A 22,185-nucleotide genomic window follows, 5' to 3' on the forward strand; every position below is an offset into this window, starting at 1 on the left:
GGGGGGGGGGGGATGTTTTCTTTTGCCAGTGGGACTCACTTACAAAAAGCGAACTTCTCCCAAATGCTTAAAAAAAAAAAATTATCAATTAAATTTGCTGTGAGAGGGATCAATCAACAAATGAATAGAAAATAGGACAGGACAGGAATATGCCCACAGTCTCATGTACGCACCAGCGTGAAATCAAATTAATCCCATCTGCTTGCACATGGCTTGTATCCCTCCATCCATCACCATTTCACACCTGCCTAAATGGTTCTTAAATGTTGCTACCATATCTCCTTCTAATTCCCTTAGCAACGTGTTCCTGGTACCTAGCACTCCCTGCATTAAAAAAATTGCCTTGTAAATCTCCTTTACACGCTCCCCTTCTGATTTTAAACCTATGTCCTTCAGTATTTGATATTTCCGCCCTATTCAGATAGGATATTTCTACCCTATCTAAGCCTCTCAATTTTATAAACTTCTACCAAGTCGTCCTTTAACCTCTGACCCTCCAGAGAAAACCAAGCCAGGTTTGTCCAACTTGTCCTTATAACTAATACACTCCAATCCAGACAATGAGGGAACAAATTACAATAAGTAAAAGTATAAGGTGGCTGGTTATTCTTTCAAATTTTCAGACATGTTGAAGATAATGGTGAAAAACATAGAAACATAGAAACATGGAATAGGTGCAGGAGGATGCCATTCGGCCCTTCGAGCGAGCACCACCATTCAATGTGATCATGGCTGATCATCTAAACTCAATACCTCGTTGCTGCTTTTTCCCCATATCCCTTGATTCCTATAGCCTTAAGAACTAAATCTAAATCTCTCTTGAAAACATCCAGTGAATTGGCCTCCACTGCCTTCTGTGGCAGAGAATTCCACAGATTCACAACTCCTTGGGTGAAGAAATTTTTCCTCATCTCACTCCTAAATGGCTGACCCCTTATTCTTAAACTGCGACCCTTGGTTCTGGACTCCCCCAACATCAGGAGCATTTTTCCTGCATCTAGCCTGTCCAATCCTTTAAGATTTTTTAATGTTTCTATAAGAACTCCTCTCATCCTTCTAAATTCCAGTGAATACAAGCCCAGTCGACCCATTCTTTCATCATATATCAGTCCCGCCATCCCGGGAATTAACCTGGTGAACCTACGCTATACTGCCTCAATAGCAAGAATGTCCTTCCTCAAATTAGGAGACCAAAATTGCACACAATATTCCAGGTGCGGTTTCACAAGGGCCCCTTTACAACTACAGTAGGACCTCCTTGTTCCTAAACTCAAATCCTCTTGCAATGAAGGCCAACATGCCATTAGCTTTCTTCACTGCCTGCTGTAGCTGCATGCTTACTGCATGCTAACTTTCAATGACTGAAAACATTCAAATGGCTTTCCTATTCGCTAGTGTAATCTAAGTACCTATTTATCAAATCTAACTGAGTTAATGAATTTCTGCTAAAATCTTCGCAACAAATACTGTCCTCAGTTTTCAGTCCCAACTGTCAAGGGAAACAATACTAATTCAGAAGGTATCTTGTGAGAAATTACACACCTTTGACCTAGGGAGTGTAGCTTCAAGATAAGTGGTTGTTTGCTGAAGACTGCAGTGAGGTAGAATTTCACCTTTCTGAGCGTTATGTATCATTAGAATTCTCTCTTCCAGAAAACTGTGGATGCTTAATCATTAACTTCATCGAAGGATGAGACAAATAGATTCTCGGACTCTGGGGGAATCAAGGTTATGGGGAACAGTCAATACATTTGTCTTGGGACAATGAGTGAATCATAATCTTGTTGATTGGCAGAGCAGATGTCAGGGTCTGCGTGATCATTTCTACTCTTATTTTGTAAGTTGTCACGATACAAAACATTAAAACTTTTCTGTTTTCCTTAAATATATTGACCACCATGCTGGGGGAGCCAGACATCCAGCACCTGTAACGATTTATACAGTATTTATTATCTTTTAGTATGTGAGTTGTAGTCAGGGCTCATTGCACACAAAATAAATGTGATAATAGAGTGATACACTCTATCTCAGAACGCATGGCAAAAAGAAACCAACACCATTATGGCCTTCCAATGTTACCATCTATGGGTTCTTTCAAATTCAGAATGCACAGATTCAGACCTTGAGTGCAAGGGTAAATCACTTATATGAGGGTATGATATCTTGCTAGCACCAAGAATCAGGCCAGTTGCAGTATGCTCAATATTATGGGGAACCAGCTTATTATTTTCAAAGATAGAGAACATAGAAACAAGTATGTTCACTGAAGTTCACTGAATAGACTTTTTTCAATTGTCCCTTATATAAAATATAATGTTGGTGCACACGAATACTTCAAATTGGTTCTGTTATACACCACTTAATCTTTCCAACTTGGCCAACCTCCTTCATATACATATATAAACCGTACGGCATGTCGGCGCAGCGGTAGAGTTGGTGCCTTACAGCACCAGAGACCCGGGTTTGACCCTATGGATGCTGCTTGTGTGGGTTTTCCCCGGGTGCTCCGGTTTCCTCCCTCACTCCAAAGACATTTGTAGGCTAATTGGCTTGGTAAAATTGTAAATTGTCCCTAGTGTATGTTAGATAGTGTTAGTGTGCGGAGATCGCTGGCTGACGTGGACTCGATGGGCCTGTTTCCTCACTATAGCTCGAAACTAAATATCCTTTCAAAACAATTTACTTTATCTGCTTCAACTGCTCCATTTGTCATAGAATGCATTCCCAATTCCGTCTGTCAAAAACTCCTCCTAAGTGCTACGCCTAACCTGTGTTTCATTATTCCCTCTTTGGTCTGGTACCCTTTGGTTGTGGAAACAATGACTCAACATTCAGCTAACTGAACCCAGCCATCATTTTAAAGGTCTCTGTTAAATTTGCTCCTCTCAGTTTTGGTAACAGCCTTTTAATTCCTTTCTACACATCTCCAGAGCTTCATAGTGATCGAGTCATACAGCATGGATACAGGCCCTTCGGCCCAACTTGCCCAGACTGACCAACATGTCCCAATAAGCCTCGATTTCCTTTCTTGTGGTATTTCAAGCACAATCTAGAAAAGGTTCAATTAAAACCTAATGAATCTTCTCTGCCTTTGCATTCTTTTTCAATAAAAATTATCTATTGCCTGCAACTTTTCTAAATTTTGTCACTATCTCTATTGATTTTTGTAACAGTAATCCCACAATTCTTTATTCTTCTTATCCATTCAATTTCATGTTTTTCACAGGATGCTTTATCGCTCCTACATTTACTTTTGTTACTTTGAATTGTATGTCATGTATCCACTCACTGTTAGCTTGTTATGACCGTCTATATTTTAAAGTTTTTCAGTATAAGCTGCATACTCAAAGTCCAATCATCATCAAAAATGTTGACAACTGCGCTTAGAAATTGCTTCAATCCCTGTGTTAAAAAATGTGGATTCAAGACTAATGGATTGTAGACACCTGGTTAGTGTTGATAGCTAGTTGACTGGTGATGATGACAGTTTGGAGTTACTGCATTGTTGGCAGTAACCCTAAAATTGTTTCTCGGAGGATGTTTGGGGAAGGATAATTGGGTGTGACTAGGAATGAACAAGACATCTAGTTGGGCTGGAAATGCTGCATTGATTAAGTGATAAAGAAGGCTATTTCCACCATTCTTTTTTAAAATCATTTCAGACTTCCAGTAACTTTGCATTCTGCGTTCTTAATGCTTCATCATATTTTCTCTCTCTCATTCTCTTTCCACTGTACTTGCCCTCAACCATCTTCCATCTCCCTCTACTTACACTTCTCTTTACAGATCATGTATAAATTACAGATCATGTATAAATTACAGACATTAATTTCAGTTATATTAGATAACCACCAAAAGTGATTGTGTAACATGGACAACTCTGGTCTTTCCTCTATTGTCTACAGCCCCAACCCCCTTGGAAATGTACACACCTTTTGTCTCACTTTTCCAGCTCTAATGAGGAATCATCAACTTGAACTATTAACTCTGTTTCTCTCACCACAGATGCTGCCTTGCCTGCTGACTGCCCACTGCATGTTCTGCTTTTATTGAATTACTTTAGTTCTATTTCCATGGTTGCAAGTAAAATCCACAGTGATACTTGGTTTCCTTAGGGTTCTCTGGTTTCCTCCCATAAGTCAAAGGCAAGCAGGTTTGTAGGTTAATTGGCCGCTGTAAATTGCCCCAAGTGTGCAGAGAGTGAATGCAAAAGTGAATAACATAGAAAAAGTGTGAACGGGGTGACCGATTGTTAGCTTGGAGTCAGTGGGCTGAAGGGCCTGTTTCCATGCTGTATCTTTCAATCTTTCAATCACACATGTTGTAAGGAAAGTCCCAGTGTAGAGAAGTTTGGGAACCATGGATTAAAATGACCTGATTCTCCCAAGAATGTTAACACAAGTATTGTTTAAAAGTTTTCATAAAATTCACCCAAATGTATTATATTAGCATATTTTATACCCACTTCTTATAGTCAAATCTAATCCAAAGAATCAAAATGACTGACAGGTTCCCTATGCTTGAACCCATTCTGCAATAGCTTGTAAAAAAACTTAGCAGGGAAGCATTGCCAAAACCATTAGCATTGAAGCCTTCCCTCTCTGACAGAAATACAGAGAAGGTTAAAGCAAAAGGGCTGCATAGAATAAAAGAGGCAAAACCTTACTCAATAGTTCTTCTCCCCTTGGAACTTAAAGGCAGTATGCTTGATTGAAACACAGTTGCACAAAAATAATTCTCATGTGTTGAAAACCCAATCCATTACATTTCTTTATTTGGACACCAGTAACATTTTGCCCTCACCAACTATCTCTTATCTTTGCTATATGTTCCACATTATTACCCCATTCACCACACTAAACTGTAACAGTTGCATCTTACAAACACCATCAACTTGAAGAATTTCTTGAACAGATTTTTATCAAGGATACCAGCTGCACTTGCAGTTTCAATTTAAAACTCAGTGACAAAAGGTATTAAACTCAGTTGCTCTTTCATAATGAATCACTTTTAATGAGGATATCATTGTTGACATTCACTGTTCGATTGCCACATTTTCTCTTTTCGAACAGAAAGGAAGGTTGAATTGTGATCCAACCTTTGAACTAGAAGAAATGATATTGGAGTCGAAACCTCTTCACAAGAAAAAGAAAAGGCTGGCGAAGAATAAATCGAAAGATCTCAATAAAGAATCTTCACCTCTGGTAAGATGCCTTGATCTAACTTGAGACATCCCATTCCACATTGGCACTGCATCGTAAAAAGGCACATTAAATCTTCAGCTGCAGTTTTCAGTGGGTTGAGTGATCACAATAAAGAAATACTGAAATTATGGACCAATTCAATGTTCTGTTGTTTATTTTGGTGATGGAGGTAGTGCTTCTCTTACCAATCAAAAAAACATTCAGAGCTTGACATTCAGAAGCCAAGGTTATTCTTGTTGAGATTCTATCTTGAGAATGCACTTAATGCACCTGGCACTTCTGCAGAGTTACAATATGGAACACAGAAAATTGCTGGGATCAATGATATGTTTTTAAAGGTTATCTTTAAGAGTAGATTTTCTAGATATAATCCAGTTTTACTTTTCAAAAATAGCAATAATGAATTAAAACAAGAAAGTAAATCATGCTTTATTTTCCATTTATTATTAAAGTAGATATGTTCAGTATTTAAATTTCAAACTTAAAGTGAAGCACTTGCAGCTGGATTAATTGTGTCTCTCAATCTAACATGTTCTTATTGCTTTTTCCTTGAACATTCATAACTTTGAAGAATGGCCATCTTCAACAGTGTCTGGAAACAGTCCACAATGACTTCACCATATTCAACAGAGAAAAGTAAGTGCATTAATTACTCAGCTTCACACGGGCATTATTAAAAGGATTCACATCAAAATCAAGAATGACCATGTTCCTGAGTGATACTGCCGCTACAAGAATAAGGCAGCACAGTGGTGCATCTGATAGATCTGCTGCCTCCAGCTGTATTTAATCCTGATCTCAAGTGCTGTCTGTGTGAAGTTTACAAGTACTCCCTGTCTCATGTAGGTGCACCTGTTTTCTTTGGTGTTCCAAAGATGTGCAGCCTGGCAGGTTAATCGGTGCAATACCCCTAGTGTTTGGGTGACCAGTCTGGGGGAGCTGATAAAATGCAAATGTGGAGAGAATGAAATAGAATTAGAGTAACTGGGTGTTTAATTACCAGTAGATTTAATGGGTGGAAGGGTGTATTTCTGTGCTGTATGACTATGACACCAACATCTTTTTGAGGAATTGCTGCTATTTTGCAAGCAGCAGATACCATGCCACGGACACGTGCTGGCTCATTGTAAATGCAGAATGCTTTTAAGGACTGCACAGATGCTAAATGTAAAATATTGGGACTTCATTATCTTCTCTTCCCAATCCACCCCCCGAATGGATTGAACATGGAACAAGCCGTGGGGAAAAGTGACACGTTTGATATTGAACTGTAGAACCTTTTGGAGACACAAAAAAACTGCAGATGCTGGAATAGAGTCATAGAGTCATAGAGTGATACAGTGTGGAAACAGGCCCTTCGGCCCAACTCGCCCACACCGGCCAACAATGTCCCAGCTACCCTAGTCCCACTTGCCTGCGCTTGGTCCATATCCCTCCAAACCTGTCCTATCCATGTACCTATTCAACTGTTTCTTAAACATTGTGATAGTCCCATCTTAACTACCTTCTCTGGCAGCTTGTTCCATACACCCACCACCCTCCGTGTGAAAAAGTTACCCTTCAGATTCCTATTAAATCTTTTCACCTTCACCTTGAACCTATGTCCTTTGGTCTTCGATTCCCCTACTCTGGGTAAAAGACTCTGTGCATCTACCCAATCTATTCCTCTCATGATTTTGTATACAAAACTGTTGGCAGACCAATTTCCCTCCTGGGATAAATAAAGTTCTATCGTATTGAAACAGCTACTGAGTCCAAATGCAATAGTCGCCTGGTTGTGACATTATTTCACAATCCAGCTGCAGCTGTCCACAAAGCCCCGTTGCCGCCATCACCTCCATCTGGGAAAGAGAATTACCAGAAGGTAAAGACAGTAAACAAGATCTCCCCTCACCACCCATAATCTTGAGTCAAAAGGGGACCAATTCATCAAATCATAAGATGATAACTGAATTGCCTGCCTGACCCACTGTGTTACTCCAGTACTTTGTGTTTCACTGACATCCTCCAGTTATTGATTACTGTTTGAAGTTTATATATAAAAACATTTAACTCTTTTTCTTTCTCTGGATAATCCAGTCTCTTTCCATTAATGCTTTCAGTATCGAATTTGGCAATTAATTCACTAATCAACTGTTACTTCTTGATTAATTATCTACACTGCAAGAGATTCAAGATTCAAGTTTATTGTCACTTGTACCAATTAAGGTACAGTGAAATTTGAGTTACCATACAGCCATACTCAGTAAAAAGCAACAAAACCATGAATAATTCAATGTAAATTAATTAAGGGGTACACTGTTGCTTACCCTGATTGTACATCTAATGCCCTGAAGATGAAATTGCACCATTTTCATCTCCCCTAAAGCAAACTGTTGCTATGAATAGAACATAGAACAGTACAGCATAGGAACAAGCCCTTCGGCCCAGAATGTTGTGCCAATCTTGAACAAAATACAAAGTGTTGGAGGAACTCAGTGGGTCAGGCAGCATATGTGGAAAGAAAGGAAAGACGAGAATTCAGGTCAGAACCCTTCTTCCCAGTCTGACCACGTTGACATATTGAGCCATTTGCCTGCATTTGGCCCTGAGCCCTTTAAACCCATCTTATCCATATATCTATCCAAATATCTATTGCAAGTCTTCATTGTATCTGCTTCCATAGATTCCACCAGCAGTTCATTCCAATATGTACTACTGTTTGAGTGAAAGTATTGCCCCTGAGGTTTCTCTTTAATCTCCCCCCTCTCATATTAAGCCTGTGCCTCCCTAGTTTCAGAATCATCAGTTCCCTCCATCCTGAGAGAATAAGTGTGAGCATTCCCCTTGTGATGTGATGTTGTACACTTCAATAAGGTTACTCCTCAGCATTCTACGCTCCAACGAAAAATGTCCCAGCCTATCCAACATCTCCCTATAACTCAAGCCCACAAGTCCAGGTAACATCCTGGTGGCACAGTTAAGGATAAAGGAAGGTCTCATTATCTGAACAGATGCAACAGAAGCAGAAGAGCTAGTAGAATGCAATGTAAGAAGCAGAATGAGAGGAAGCATGATTGAGATAGCTCTGAAAGTCTGTAAGTTATAATATATATTGGTCACTAATCTATCCCCTGACTTGGAAATAGAAAAATCCAGAAGGAAAGTGAAGTGTCAGATTTGGACAAAAATAGACCATGGGGAGTAGTAGATAGTGTGCAGGTGATCAATGTGAACTCAGTGGGCCGAAGGTCCTGTTTCATGTTGTATCTCTAAACTAAACTAGAAACACTCATGAAACTTAGAGGGGACCAGCTTGCTTGACTCACACCTCAACCACTGCCCTAACCATTCACTTCCTCTGCCAGCAGTGTGGAATGGCTGAAGAATATGCCATCTACAAAATAAAATGCTGTTACTCATCCGGGCTATATGACTGCATATCTCAAGCCAACCAGGACAACAGGAAATTTAGAAAAAAAATAAAAACTTGAAAATAGCACGACACAAAATTCCAATTTTACAGTCAAAGTGTGAAAGTGAGCATTAAGTTTTGGGAAGTTAGTGTTCTGTAGGTAAACAATAGATTTATTTATTATTGGAGACTTGCCATTGAAAATCTTTTGCACTTCCAAATTGGCCTTGAAGACCAAGCTTATTTCAAACAATTTATGGCATTTGCTTTTCAGGTTAAGAAAATCACAAGCAGAAGTTGGGCAAACATCCAGCAAAGAAAATGGAACTTGCGGTCAAACACATGAAAAGACACAGGATGGTCACAATAACAATGTGCTCGAATCTGTTTGCACAACTATTCCTAGCTAGTCCACCTGAGTCAGTCTGAGCCAACCAAGAACCCAAAAGATATCTGTATTATAGTGTGCATTATTTCAGTGCATGCCTTGTGGTTTAAGTATCCTTCTCTGCACAAGAAAGCAACTCAGAGGAATCATTCTTTGAAAGAAATGACTGGAGAAGTCCATTATCTACATTTATACAACAGACTGGAAAAGTGTGAACATATTGGCAGGACAACAGCCTTACACAGAAGACAACAATATTGATAATAGACACAAAATGCTGGAGTAACTCAGCGGGACAGGCAGCATGTCTGGAGAGAAGGAATGGGAGACGTTTCGAGTCGAGACCCTTCTTTAGACTCAACCCTGAAAAGTCACCCATTTCTCCTCTCCAGAGATGCTGCCTGTCCCATTGAGTTACACCGGCATTTTGTGTCCATCTTCGGTTTAAACCAGCATTTGCAGTTCCTTCATACACACTTTGAGAACCTATCATTAAACCATCTTGAAAACAATTTCTCACATTGATTCCTATAAAGTCATTAAAACTGTTTTAAGTGCAGGCAACCCATCTAAACCCTGAGAATTGATACATTCTATGCCGGGTGGTGCCGTCAGCTGTGGCAGCCTTGCCAACAGTCTGTCTCTTTGTCTTTTTTGCTATTTTTAGTGTGTTATAAAATGTTTATGTCAATGTTCTCTGGTTTGTTTTATGTGGGGTGTGGGGTGTGGGGGTTTGAGGGAGGGGGTCGGGGGAAACTTTTTTTCAATCTCTTACCTTGTTGGAGATGCAATTGTTTTCCGGATCGTATCTCCAGTCGCTCTGCGGCCTAACATCGTGGAGCTGGAGGCCTTACTCGAGACTGACTTTAAGCCCCACCATGGGGCCATGGACTTACCATCAGAGCCTGCGATCCCTTGCTTGGGATTGACGCTCCAACCACGGCCTGCGGATTTCACCATCAAGGAGCTCGCAGTCTCGGGTAGAGACTGATGTCGGGAAGCTCCAAGCCGCAGGAGGTTTGACTAGCCCCGAATTGGGGTCTGATCGCCTGGCGCGGGAGAGCTGAGATCCCCCCGAGCTTGATCGCCCTGACGCGGAGAGCCTGACCGCCAGCTACAAGAGCAAAGATCACCCCGACAACAGAAGTCTCGAGGCCCCCGACCGCGGGAGAACAAAGAAGAGAAGAGATTGAACTTTTTTTTCGCCTTCAAACACAATGAGGAATGTGGGGGAGTCGCTGTGGTGGATGTTTATGTTAAAATGTAATTTGTGTGTTCTGTTGCTTATTATTGGTATGACTAAATCAAATTCCTCGTATGTTGCAAAACATACTTGGCTAATAAAGTATGACTATGATTTTTATGATTATGATTATGATCTTGTCTTTAAAATATGCACGGTATTGAACCATGTCCACAGAAAGATTATGTTCTAATGTGTGATCTCCCTGATGCTTTAACTATGTTATACCGTTGGCCTGATGGAAATTTCACCTGGATTTAAAATATATATATATACAATTTTTAGGATTCAGGGAAGAACCTGTGTTGTTAAAGCGTTAAAATGTGACATGCTCCTTTTTGTTAATAATGAACCCTCTGTTCCGAACAACTTCTGTCTTAATATAAATTTCATCGTCTGTGTTAATGCCCAGCCTAGTATGTGGCATGTCTGTTTTTAAGTTAATTGACACTGACATTTTAAATAGTTTGGTTTTGTACAGATTGAGAACTGCAAGTACAATAATTATAATTTTAGGTGTATTGACAATAATTCATGCCGGATAATGGCTATTCCTTGACATTTTACAAACCTGTTATTGTCAGAGATGATATGAAAACAGAAATAACATTTATAATGAATAAATCAAGTTAATGCTAGGGTAACTTACTTAAATTTTTTTTGTTCCCTTTGCTATCACTTTGATGCTTACAACTGCCAAATAGTGATCGGTTTGCTATGCCCACTCTATCACCTGTAATTTGTCTTTACTGTTGCCATTAATTCACCAAGAGAAGCTACCTAATGCGGGATACTGATAAAATTAATGCATTATCGATGCCGTGTAAAAAAATTGTAAAATACTTAATTTTGAGTAGCGCAAAGTACTTTCATATCATTAATGCGAAAACATTGCATGAACTGAGTGGGGATTTAAACTGTGACCACTTATTTAACATCAGCCAGGATAATCTTAGAGGATTTGGAAGGAACTGTTATGAAAGTTATGTTGTTATTTCAAAAGTGACAATAGCATTAAATCATAATTGAATAATGTTCATAGTTTTTGATACTTGTTTCTAGTTTTAATATATATGTTTTAGTTTGTAGCTCCATTCAAATAACAGATATTATTTTACATTTACTGAAGAGAAAAAGATGGGATTATCTTAGATGGCGCATGTTGACTGCCGTGGACAAGATAGGCCGAAGGGCCTATTTCTGTTGTGTGACTCTCTCTGACTAAACAGATCTGCACTGAGCCCACAACACAATTCACAATGCAACACTATTACATAGGAAATGAGCAGACCAAATTACAATAGAGTTGAAGACTGATAAATCACAAAAAAATATGTTGCTTATTTATTGTAAACAACGGGCACAACCAAATTAATTAAAATGTGAGTGCAGATATAATATTTCCTCCAAATTCCAAATTGGATTCTTCCAAAATAGTCCTATTTATGATTCAGGATAAAGTTGAGCTTGGAAACAAATATTTTTCACAATACATTCACAATATGACCCTGACCTCTGGTGCTGTCCATACAGAGTTTATATGTTATCCCTATGACCGCGAGGGTTTTCTCCGGATGACCTGGTTTCCTCCCAAACTCCAAAGACATTCAGGGTTGTAAGTTAATTGGCTTCAGTAAAATTGTAAATTGTCCCTAGTGTTTAAGATAGTACTAGTTTATGGGATAATCGCTGGCAGGTGTGGACTCGGTGATCTGAAGGGCCTGTTACCGCACGGTATCTCTAAAGTCTAAAGTATTGGTCTAATGCTGAGTTGAATTTCCTTTGGCCTTCCTAGCTGATTCTCTGATCCAAATGCTTACATCCTGCGTCTAGCCCCTGATCGCCAACCTGCAACCTCTCACTCCCTCTATCCCTGATACCCAACATCATCCCCCCAGTGCAATTGTTCCACGGCTGGACAAGATTTTCCAGGACTCAAAGATAGAATTTTAAAAATCAAGAAACAGGAAATACAATAGCCAATACAAATTTTAAAAGGGGACATTGTCATGAGCATCTTTTTGAATATTTGTCGAAATAACTAGTAAAAACGTTTATGCTGTGGGTCCAGCATATTTGAATTTTCAAAAGGCCTTCAATTAAGTACTGTATGGTAAACCCCAGACCATGATCAAGCCTTTGGATGGCACCAAAAAAATTACGATAGTGATTAATTTTGGCTCATTAGCCTGAAAGAGGAATGGATATGTTATTCTGTAGTGCCTTCAAAAGAAATCATTGTTCTGCATTTACACAAATCCCCATTTTCAGACTTCAAAATCAGGAGCATAATGTCAATACCTGTAGTGAGCACCGAACTGGGTTGTATTTAGATACTGTGACAATAGACAAGGAGGGATGGTGTGCAACTAAAACACTGAAACTAGATACTAAAACTCTTGTTTGTTTGTTTGTTCGTTTGTTCGTTCCAGAACTACAGCCAAAACAGTACACAATAGCGCAACACTTTTAGGGCCACCTTACTCACCATTGGTGCTAATGGAAGAAGTTTAATTGAAATCGGTGTTATATTTTTAAAGTTATTCACATTTTAAAGTTTAAATCTATCTCCTAGGGAGGGAGGGGGAGGGAGGGAAGGAGGCAGGATAAGTGGGTTGAGGGGATGGAGTGGGGGGGTGGAGAAGGAGGGAAGGGAGGGTAGGGGAGGGGAGGGAGAGGGACGGGGAGGGGAGGCAGGAGGGAGGGGGAGAGGGGGGTGAGGAGAGGGTGCTGCACCAATGCAGGAGAGGTTTGGGGCCAACGGGGCCACGGTCTAGGTTCAAATAAATTCTGTCAAAGCCAGTGCAATTTGGAGGCAAGAAGGAGTATGTACAGAATATGGTTACAAAATGTCTGATTGAGACACAGGAGCAGCAGAAGAGGTATAATTAATATCACTAAACAAAGCAACAGATTTCAAAGGTCATAAAGCAGCAAATTGACGGATTCATTAGAAAAAGGTAGAATAGAAAAATGAGGGAAGATTAAGTATTGGGAACAAACTCACAGGGCTGGAAGATCACAGCGGTTAGGGCAACATCTGTGGGCTGAATGTGATGTTTCAGGTCAGAACCACTCTTCAGTCGGAAAAATGGCCTCGACCCAAGAAATGGTAAATATGTTAAATTATTCTTTTTCATTAATATTCACTGTGAAGTACACTGCAAATCTTCCTGGGATTTCATTTAAAACAGTACGGAGGTACTTGTAAAAAAATAAATCACAAGAAATAAAGCATGAAAGACATTCAGAGGGCTGGTAATTATTTCTCAAAGTTCGTGCAAAAATCTTGTGAATTTTCTCCACAGCTTCTTCAGGATTCCGAAAACCTTTATAACCTGAAGACCAGAACTGTGTGAGTTACCTGTCCATCCCCCCCCCCCCCCCCCCCCCCCCACAGATGCAGCCTGATCCATTGAGTCACTCCAACACTTTGTGTTTTGCTCAAGATTCCAGCATCTGCAGTTCCTAATGTATCAAGATTCAAGATTCAAGATATCTTTATTTGTCATCCAAAAAACAAGTTTTTTGGACGAAATTTAGTCACCCACAGTCCAACAATAAAAGCAGTAAAATAAGCAAATTACACAACCCCACCCAACACACAAAAAAAAAGAAACATCCATCACAGTGAGTCTAATTATGGGGGGCTTTTGTTTGATGGTGCCTCACACAGCTCTGAAATTTCTTTCATACTTAATTTCCTGTGATTTTTTTTCCCACAAGTACCTCCACGCTGTTTTAAATTAACCTCTCTGATATCCCAGGGATATTTGCAGTGTACTTCACATTGAATATTAATGAAAAAAATTGATTTAACATATTTACCATTTTTTTTCTTCATGTTGTTAATTCACCAGCCTTGTTCTCCAGAGATCGCACACTTACCTTAGCCACTGATTTCCTATTTAAATATCCATGGAAATTCCCACGGCTCCTTTTGATGTTGCATGCAAGGTTTCTCTACAAATCGACAGAAATCATAACAGGAAATGACATGATTGTGCTGTAAAATCAAAGCTTAGTTTCAATTGCATTAATAAAAGCATGTAACAATAGTCACCAATTATCTCAATGCTTCTGCGCTTGTTACAATGTGTAGGAAGGATCTGCAGATGCTGGTTTAAACCGAAGATAGATACAAAAATCTGAAGTAACAGTGGGTCAGGCAGCATCTCTGGGGAAAAAGAATAGGTGACGTTTCGGGTTGAGACCCTTCCTCAGACTGAGTTTTTTAGCTGAGTTTAGAGATACAGCGTGATAACATGTCCCTCAGCCCACAACGACCAGCGAACCCCGCACATTAACACAACCCTATACACACGAGGGACAATTTTACATTTGCAGCATCTTATTGTACATTTATACCAGCATCTGCAATTTCTTCCCGCACATCTGTCACTCTGCTGCATGCTGGAAGACATAGCATGGTGTTGGAGGCCTTAGTCATTTGAGTGGGGGTTCCTGACCTGGGAATTTTAATAAAGAATAAAGGTCTTTTTTTTATCAACTTATTTTATTGAATCTTGGGTGTTTTTAATTATGACATTGGTACTTTAAATGTAACATTCAATTTCTTATTTTTTCATATTTTTAATTACAAAACATACAGAGCAGTCTTAATAATTGAATATCAAAAACAGTCAAACAATTAAAAAAGCTGAAGATAGGCAGAAAAATCTGGAGTAACTCAGCGGGTCAGACAGTATCTCTGGAGGAAAAGGATAGGCGACGTTTCGGGTCGAGACCATTCTTCAGACTGAGAGACAGGGAAAAGGGAAACGAGAGATATAGATGGTGATAAAGAGTCATATAGAACAAATGAATAAAAGATATGCAAAAAAGTAACGATGATGAAGGAGTAGAGTTGGAGAGCAGGAGGAATCACAGAGGGGGAGCAACAAGAGAGGATGTTGCAGAACTCTCGTCGGAGGGAGGAGGAGAACTTCTTCAAAGGAGGCATACCTTGAGGAGATTTCGCAGAGGAGCAGACAAAATGTTTAGGAAGGGAATGTTTTGGGAAGATGCTGGTTTAAACCAAAGATGGACAAAAAAGCTTGAGTTTTGACCGGACAGGTTCAAGCACCAGACTTTCCTCTTGTCAAATATCAACAGCAGGTTCCAGGACAGGCCCTCACATGGCACTGTTGAGGCTGACCTACTGCCAACACCTCACTCTACCTCCAGCGAGCTACAGGCAGCTTGTTTGGTGTTCTGCGTCAGCCTAGATAAGAGATGGGGGGTTGAGCAACAGTTTGCTTGGCTTTCTGTGTCGGCCCAGATAAGTGGGGAGGTTTGGGGACCATTAGAACCAGGGTATTATCCAGCTAGATTCAAAAACAAGGCTTGTACCCCAGTATTCTGGGGTTAAAACAAATCATTGCTGTATACATGTTCATAAGTTATTGGTGCAGAATTAGGTTATTCGGCCCATTAAGTCTACTCCGTCATTCAATCATGGCTGATCTATCTTTCCCTCTTTCCCTCTCAACCCCATTCTCCTGCCATCTCCCCATAACCCGATACCCGTACTAATCAGGAATCTGTCAATCTCTGCCTTAAAAATGTCCATTGTCTTGGCCTCCACAGCCTTCTATGGCAATGAATTCCAGATTCAACACCCTCTGACTAAAGACATTCCTCCTCATCTCCTTTCTAAGGTTACGTCATTTTATTCTGAGGCTGAGCCCTCTTGTCCTAGCTCCTCCCACAATAGATCATGTACTCATTGCAAAAAGAAGGGTAAGCTTTAATTTCCCGTTACCAGTGTTAATTATAGTAGATAATGAGCACTGAAATCAGTGGAAGAAAGAACGCAGACTTATGGAATAATATTTTTAAGTCTTTATTATTCCCTGAAGTCATTTCAAGTGAAGGGTTGTTTATTTGCTCATTCTGCTAAATATCGCACATAGTAGGTAGAATGTTAAATGTCAGACATATGAACTGCTACAATCCAACCACAGCTTAGGTGTTGAAAGTTACTAATTAACTGACAGCTGTTTAAAATGATCGATCTGTGAATATGTGAAAGTTAATGAAAAGTTTCACTTGAATCCAGTTATCCATCAATTCATTGAGTCAGACAGCACAGACACAAGACGTTCAGTTTACTCTATCCACAGCAACCATTGTTTACCCATCTGCACTTACCAACAGTTGGTCCATAATCTTCTATGTCTTGCCAATTCAAGCATTCGTCTAGATGCTCCTGAAATGTGAGAGTTCCCACTTCCACCATCCACTCAGGGAGGAGGGCATTCTGATTCCAGCCCTCTCTGGGTGAAGAAACTTCTTCCCCAGATTCCCTCCAAACCTCTTTCGCCCATCCACTCATCCTTTCTATTATGGTTTTCTTAAGCTATTAAGAACATTTTAGTATTTTAGAATAGAATGGGAAGATAAGGATACTGCTCATCAATGAAATTGCAAAAGAAAATCATAAAACTTTTGGTTAGGCACATTTGGATTATGTTATGCAGTTGTGGTCACCTGATGTGGAGGCTTCAGAGAGGATGCAGAAGAGGATTACAAGAATGCTGTGTGGATTAGACCTGATATACCTACAAGAAGAGGTTGAATAAACTTTCTCTGAGTGTCAGAGACTAACGGGAATGGAGTGATATGGATCACTTGCAGGTAAAAGGGATTAATTTAATTAATGGTGTTTAAAGTGGTTTCAGATGGGCAGGGAATAGAGGAACATGGATTCTGTGCAGGCAAAACAGATTAGTTTAATTTAGCATCATGTTTAACACATGCATTGTGGGCTGAAGGGATTGTGCCTGTGCCATTCAGTTCAATGTTCTATTTGTCAAGGATTCTTGTTACCACCCTAAGGGCATTGGTGTGGGGTACTGCATCGAGTTTAGATCTCCTTTATTAAGGAGCAATATTCTTACATTGAAAGCAGTTCAAAGCCAGTTGGGCTGAATCAAATTATAGTTTAGAAGAATAAGTGCAATATTATTTAAACATAAAATTTCAGTAGCTCAACATTATCGATACTGAAAGGGGGAATCAATATACAGTATAGTGAACACAGTTTCAGAATAAAGAGTCACTTTTATAACATGATCCAATGGGCAGAAGTAATCCCTGTTCTCCTTTATGCTTCTGACCTGAACAACTAACAGCAGGCACCACGAGGCACTGGGAGAATACAGCTGAATACTGCCTCTGCAAAGTCTTCCAAGAGATTAGCAAGAGGATAGAGGAAGTGAATGTTCTCAAGAATCAAGTGTTTGATTGTCATATGTACCAACACAATAATGAAATTTGCCCTTGGAGCAGCATAACAGGCATGTAAACACAATGCACATAGAGAATCAATGTAATACTGAAGCTCTATAAGGCGCTGATCAGACCGCATTGGGAGTATTGTGAGCAATTTTGGGCACCATATCTGAGGAAAGTTGCACTGGCCTTGGAGAGGGTCCAGAGGAAGTTTATAAGAAAGATCCCAGGAATGAGTGGGTTAACCTGTGATGAACGTTTGTCGGCACTGGGCCTGTACTCGCTGGAATTTAGAAAAATGAGGGGGGACTTCATTGAAATGTACCAACTAGTGAAAGACTTGGATAGAGTGGATGTGGAGAGGATGTTTCCACTAGTGGGAGAGTCTAGGACTAGAGGTCAAACCCTCAGAATTTAAAGGATGTACCTTTAGGAAGGAGATGAGAAGGAATTTCTTTTGTCTGAGGGTGGCGAATCTGTGGAATTCTTTGCCACAGAAGGCTGTGGCCAAGTCAATGGATATTTTTAAAGTAGAGATAGATCGATTCCTGATTAGTATGGTTGTCAAGGTTATGGGGAGAAGGCAGGAGAATGGGGTTAGGAGGGAGAGATAGATTGAATGGTGTAGACTTGATGGGCTGAATGGCCTAACTCTGCTGCTATCACCAATGATCTGCTCCATTATCAGCAAAATAATGACAGCAAAGTAAGGATTTCCGTGCATGCTGAAATCCTGTGTGTTGATTCAACCTTTCTCTCGAGTTCTAAAGTCTTTAACAAACAGAATCAAAGTAAATCACTTGAATTAACATTAGGTATTTATGAACTGTTCTTGTAAACTACACTTGAAAATGTCACAGTTTTATGATATGTCAGAGTTTTTATTGCCAATTTTAGTTATAATAAATGTTTTCCAAACTCACTGGTCATAAACAATTTATGTCCATGGTATTGTTTCTACATATTTCAACATAAAATGCTTTTGCACATTGAAACATTTATTCATTGTATGCATATGCTCCAATCTTTATTTAGTGTTCTATAAAAAATATAAAAGTAATTCAAATGAGCTTTTACCTTCCTGGTTGGCAGTGGATTAGAATTCCTACTGACTGATTGCTGAATTCCAGAGGTCTCTCTGAAGTTCTGCACAACAGATGTACAGAGAAAGGAGAGCTAACACAATAGAGATTGCTGGACTGCTTTGTGGAGCTTTCTCCAATGACAGTGGTGAGCATGACTATTTCATGGTGAGACCAGGTGTCTATGGTTGCTATGGAGTGAGCTGAATAGGTTAATGTTATCTTGAGGTTCAACATCACAAAACTGCAGCATGTAACACACATGATGAATCAACTACATGTACAACCATACTGGATGGAACTAAGCACTGAAACATGTATGTGAAAAACGTGTAGAAACAAGGAACTGCAGATGCTGGTTTACAAAATCAGATAAGAGTGTTGAAGTAGCGAAGTGGGACAGGCAGGATTTCAGAACATGGACAGGAACGTTTCGGTCTGAAGAAGGGATCCGACTAGAAACATTGCCTATCCATTTTCTAAGATGCTATCTGAGCCACTCCAGCACTTTGTAACTTCATGCGGAAAACATGTATGTCCTAGGTAGGCACAGTTGGTAGAGCTCCTGCCTTACAACACCAGAGATCCGGGTTTGATCCCGACCACATGACTGTGTGGAGTTTGCACATTCTCTCTGTGATTGCATAGGGTTCCTCCTTGTGATCCAGTTTCCGCCTTGTGATGCAGTTTCCTCCCTCATCCCATAGGTTTGTAGGTTAATTGGCTTCTGTAAAGTTTCCTGAGTCTGTAGAGAGCAGATGGGCCATGCGGCCTGTTTCCATGCTCCTTTTCTAAACTAAACTAAGCAAATCTAAAATCTTTACGGTATGGAGTGAAGAAATCAAAAAGTTAATTTTTATTTAGTTTAGTGTCACGTGTACCAAGATACAGTGAAAAGCTTTTGTTGTGTGCTAACCAGTCAGCAGAAAAACAAAACATGATTACAAATGAGCCATCCACAGTATACAGATACATGATAAAGAGAATAACGTTTTGTGCAAGATAAAATCTGGTAAGGTCTGATTAGAGAATATTCTTGCTATTGAGGGCGTGCAGCGTAGGTTCACTAGGTTAATTCCCGGAATGGCGGGACTGTCGTATGTTGAAAGGCTGGAGCAATTAGGCTTGTATACACTGGAATTTAGAAGGATGAGGGGGGATCTTATTGAAACATATAAGATAATTAGGGGATTGGACACATTAGAGGCAGGAAACATGTTCCCAATGTTGGGGAGTCCAGAACAAGGGGCCACAGTTTAAGAATAAGGGGTAGGCCATTTAGAACGGAGATGAGGAAGAACTTTTTCAGTCAGAGAGTGGTGAAGGTGTGGAATTCTCTGCCTCAGAAGGCAGTGGAGGCCAGTTCGTTGGATGCTTTCAAGAGAGAGCTGGATAGAGCTCTTAAGGATAGCTGAGTGAGGGGGTATGGGGAGAAGGCAGGAACGGGGTACTGATTGAGTGATCAGCCATGATCGCATTGAATGGTGGTGCTGGCTCGAAGGGCTGAATGGCCTACTCCTGCACCTATTGTCTATTGTCTATTGTCTATTGAGATAGTCCGAGGATCTCCAATGAGGCAGATAGTGGCTCAGGACCACTCACTAGTTGTTGATAGAATCGTTCAGTTGCCTCATAACAGCTGGGAAGAAGCTGCCCCTGAGTCTGGAACTTTCTTGAGTTCCCATTCTGCAGTGGGGACCAGTGCAATTAGCTCAAGTGACAGTGATGCATCACTCCCAGCCGAGCTCAAATGTTTCTATGCTCACTTTGAAAGGGAAAACATCAGTTTGGGTGTGCATATCTCTGAAGATCTGTCCTGAGCCCAGCACACTGATGCAATCACAAAGAAAGCTCATCAACGCCTCTACTTCCACAGATGATTGAGGAGACTAGGCATGTCACCAAATATGTTATCAGACCTACAAGTTTAAGGTATAGAGCATACCGACTGGTTGCATTACGCACTGTTCTGTAACGGAAAGGCCTAACAACAAAGTTTTCAAAAAATGATGGACATTGCGCAGTCCACACCAGGATTTGACCTTCCTGACATCCAAATCATCCGCAGGATCTACAAAAAGCGCTGCCTCAAAAAGGTAAATAATATCAAAAAGCCACACCACCCTGGCCACACTCATCTTGCTGTTATCATGGGAAAGAAGGTACACAAGCATGGAAAAATGAGCTCCATTTTCAAGAACAGCTTCTTCCCAGCAACCATCAGGCTTTTGAACCACACTTCACAACCCTAACAACAACCCTATCTCAGCAACGATCTACTATGGACTTTGTATATCGGGTGCACTATATACTTCAGCTGCACTACTGTGGTCTGGTTATCTCGTATAATTGATAAATAATTTTGTGTTATTGATTACTGTCTATTTCAAAGGTTTCAAACTTCTTTTATTGTCACATGTACCAATTAAGGTACAGTGATATGCGAATTACCATACAGCCATACGGAAAAAACAGCAACAAGACACACAAGTACTTAAAAGTTAACATAAACATCCACCACAGTGGATTCCCCACATTCCTCACTATAATGGAAGGCAGAAAAAGTCCAAACTTCTTCCTCTATTTATTGATGGTTTTGCATTAATGTGCTTGTAAAGCTGTAACAAATAAAAATCTCATTGTTCTGTTCCCTGTGCATATGACAATTAAACACTCATGACTCTTGATGTTAAATAGACTATAGTTGAATGGAAATAAGATTGTTAGACTTGTGTGTGATTGTTAATTTGGAAACCAGACACAAACTGCTGGAGGAACCCATCGGGTCAGGTAGCATCAGTGGAGGGAATTGACGTCAGACTTGTTTCTTTGTTAATCTACATAATATTATTTCAAACAAGTACTGAGCAGGTGGGTTTGAATCTGGAACAGATTAATGCAGGCCTTGGAGATGAGTTTTGACCACAGGCCAGGTCTGGTCCAATCTCTGAGTGAAAGTGTGCACTTATTTTTCTGTTACAAAGGAATTCAATTCCACAAGCCCACACAAACAATCACTGCTAGAGATAATTAATTAATTAATTAAAATGAATTCTCTGGGATTCTCTGCCTCAGAAGGCAGTGGAGGCCAATTCTCTGGATGGTTTCAAGAGAGAGCTAGATAGAGCCCTGAAAAAAACCTAACCTAGACCCCACCTTGCCTAGCATCTACTGACCTATTTCCAAACTGCCATTCCTGTCAAAGGTAATTCTAAATCAACTAATGCCTTACCTACACCAAAATACCATCCTGGAAAGTTTCCAGTCAGGTTTCAATGCCCACCACAGCACAGAGTCTGCCTTGTTGAAGGTACACAATGACCTGCTTCTCGCCATCGACGACTGTGCAATTTTGCTCCTTCTCAACCTCGGCGCAGCGTTCGATACAGTGGACCACACCATCCTAATTGACGGTCTCCGGTACGGGGTTGGCATTGATGGCACTCACCTGAGCTGGTTCGTTTCCTACCTCAAAAATAGGAGTTTCTCCATCAACATAGGCAAGGTGAGACAGAGGTTCACCTGCACCTCCTCCAAACTCATCTATTGCATCTGCTGCTCTAGATGTCAACTTCTTTACATCGGCAAACCAAACGCAGGCTCGGCGATCGTTTCGCTCATCACCTTCACTCAGTCCG

The 22,185-nt window shown here is 40.3% G+C and overlaps 1 protein-coding gene across 5 annotated transcripts in view; it reads left to right on the plus strand.

The window, feature by feature from the left end:
• Positions 1-9,703, plus strand: part of LOC144600287 (serine/threonine-protein kinase 32B-like) — a 187,853-nt gene extending 178,150 nt beyond the window's left edge. For all 5 annotated transcript variants that reach the window (XM_078411876.1, XM_078411862.1, XM_078411881.1 and 2 more), the window contains exons 10-12: positions 5,073-5,204; positions 5,776-5,840; positions 8,873-9,703. In XM_078411876.1, coding sequence (XP_078268002.1) covers positions 5,073-5,204; positions 5,776-5,840; positions 8,873-9,008 — 333 coding nt within the window. In that variant the 3' untranslated portion in view covers positions 9,009-9,703. The remainder of the gene's footprint in view (positions 1-5,072; positions 5,205-5,775; positions 5,841-8,872) is intronic.
• Positions 9,704-22,185: the final 12,482 nt, after the last annotated feature.

The sequence above is a fragment of the Rhinoraja longicauda genome, chromosome 1, assembly GCF_053455715.1.
Source record: "Rhinoraja longicauda isolate Sanriku21f chromosome 1, sRhiLon1.1, whole genome shotgun sequence".
NCBI lineage: Eukaryota > Metazoa > Chordata > Chondrichthyes > Rajiformes > Arhynchobatidae > Rhinoraja > Rhinoraja longicauda.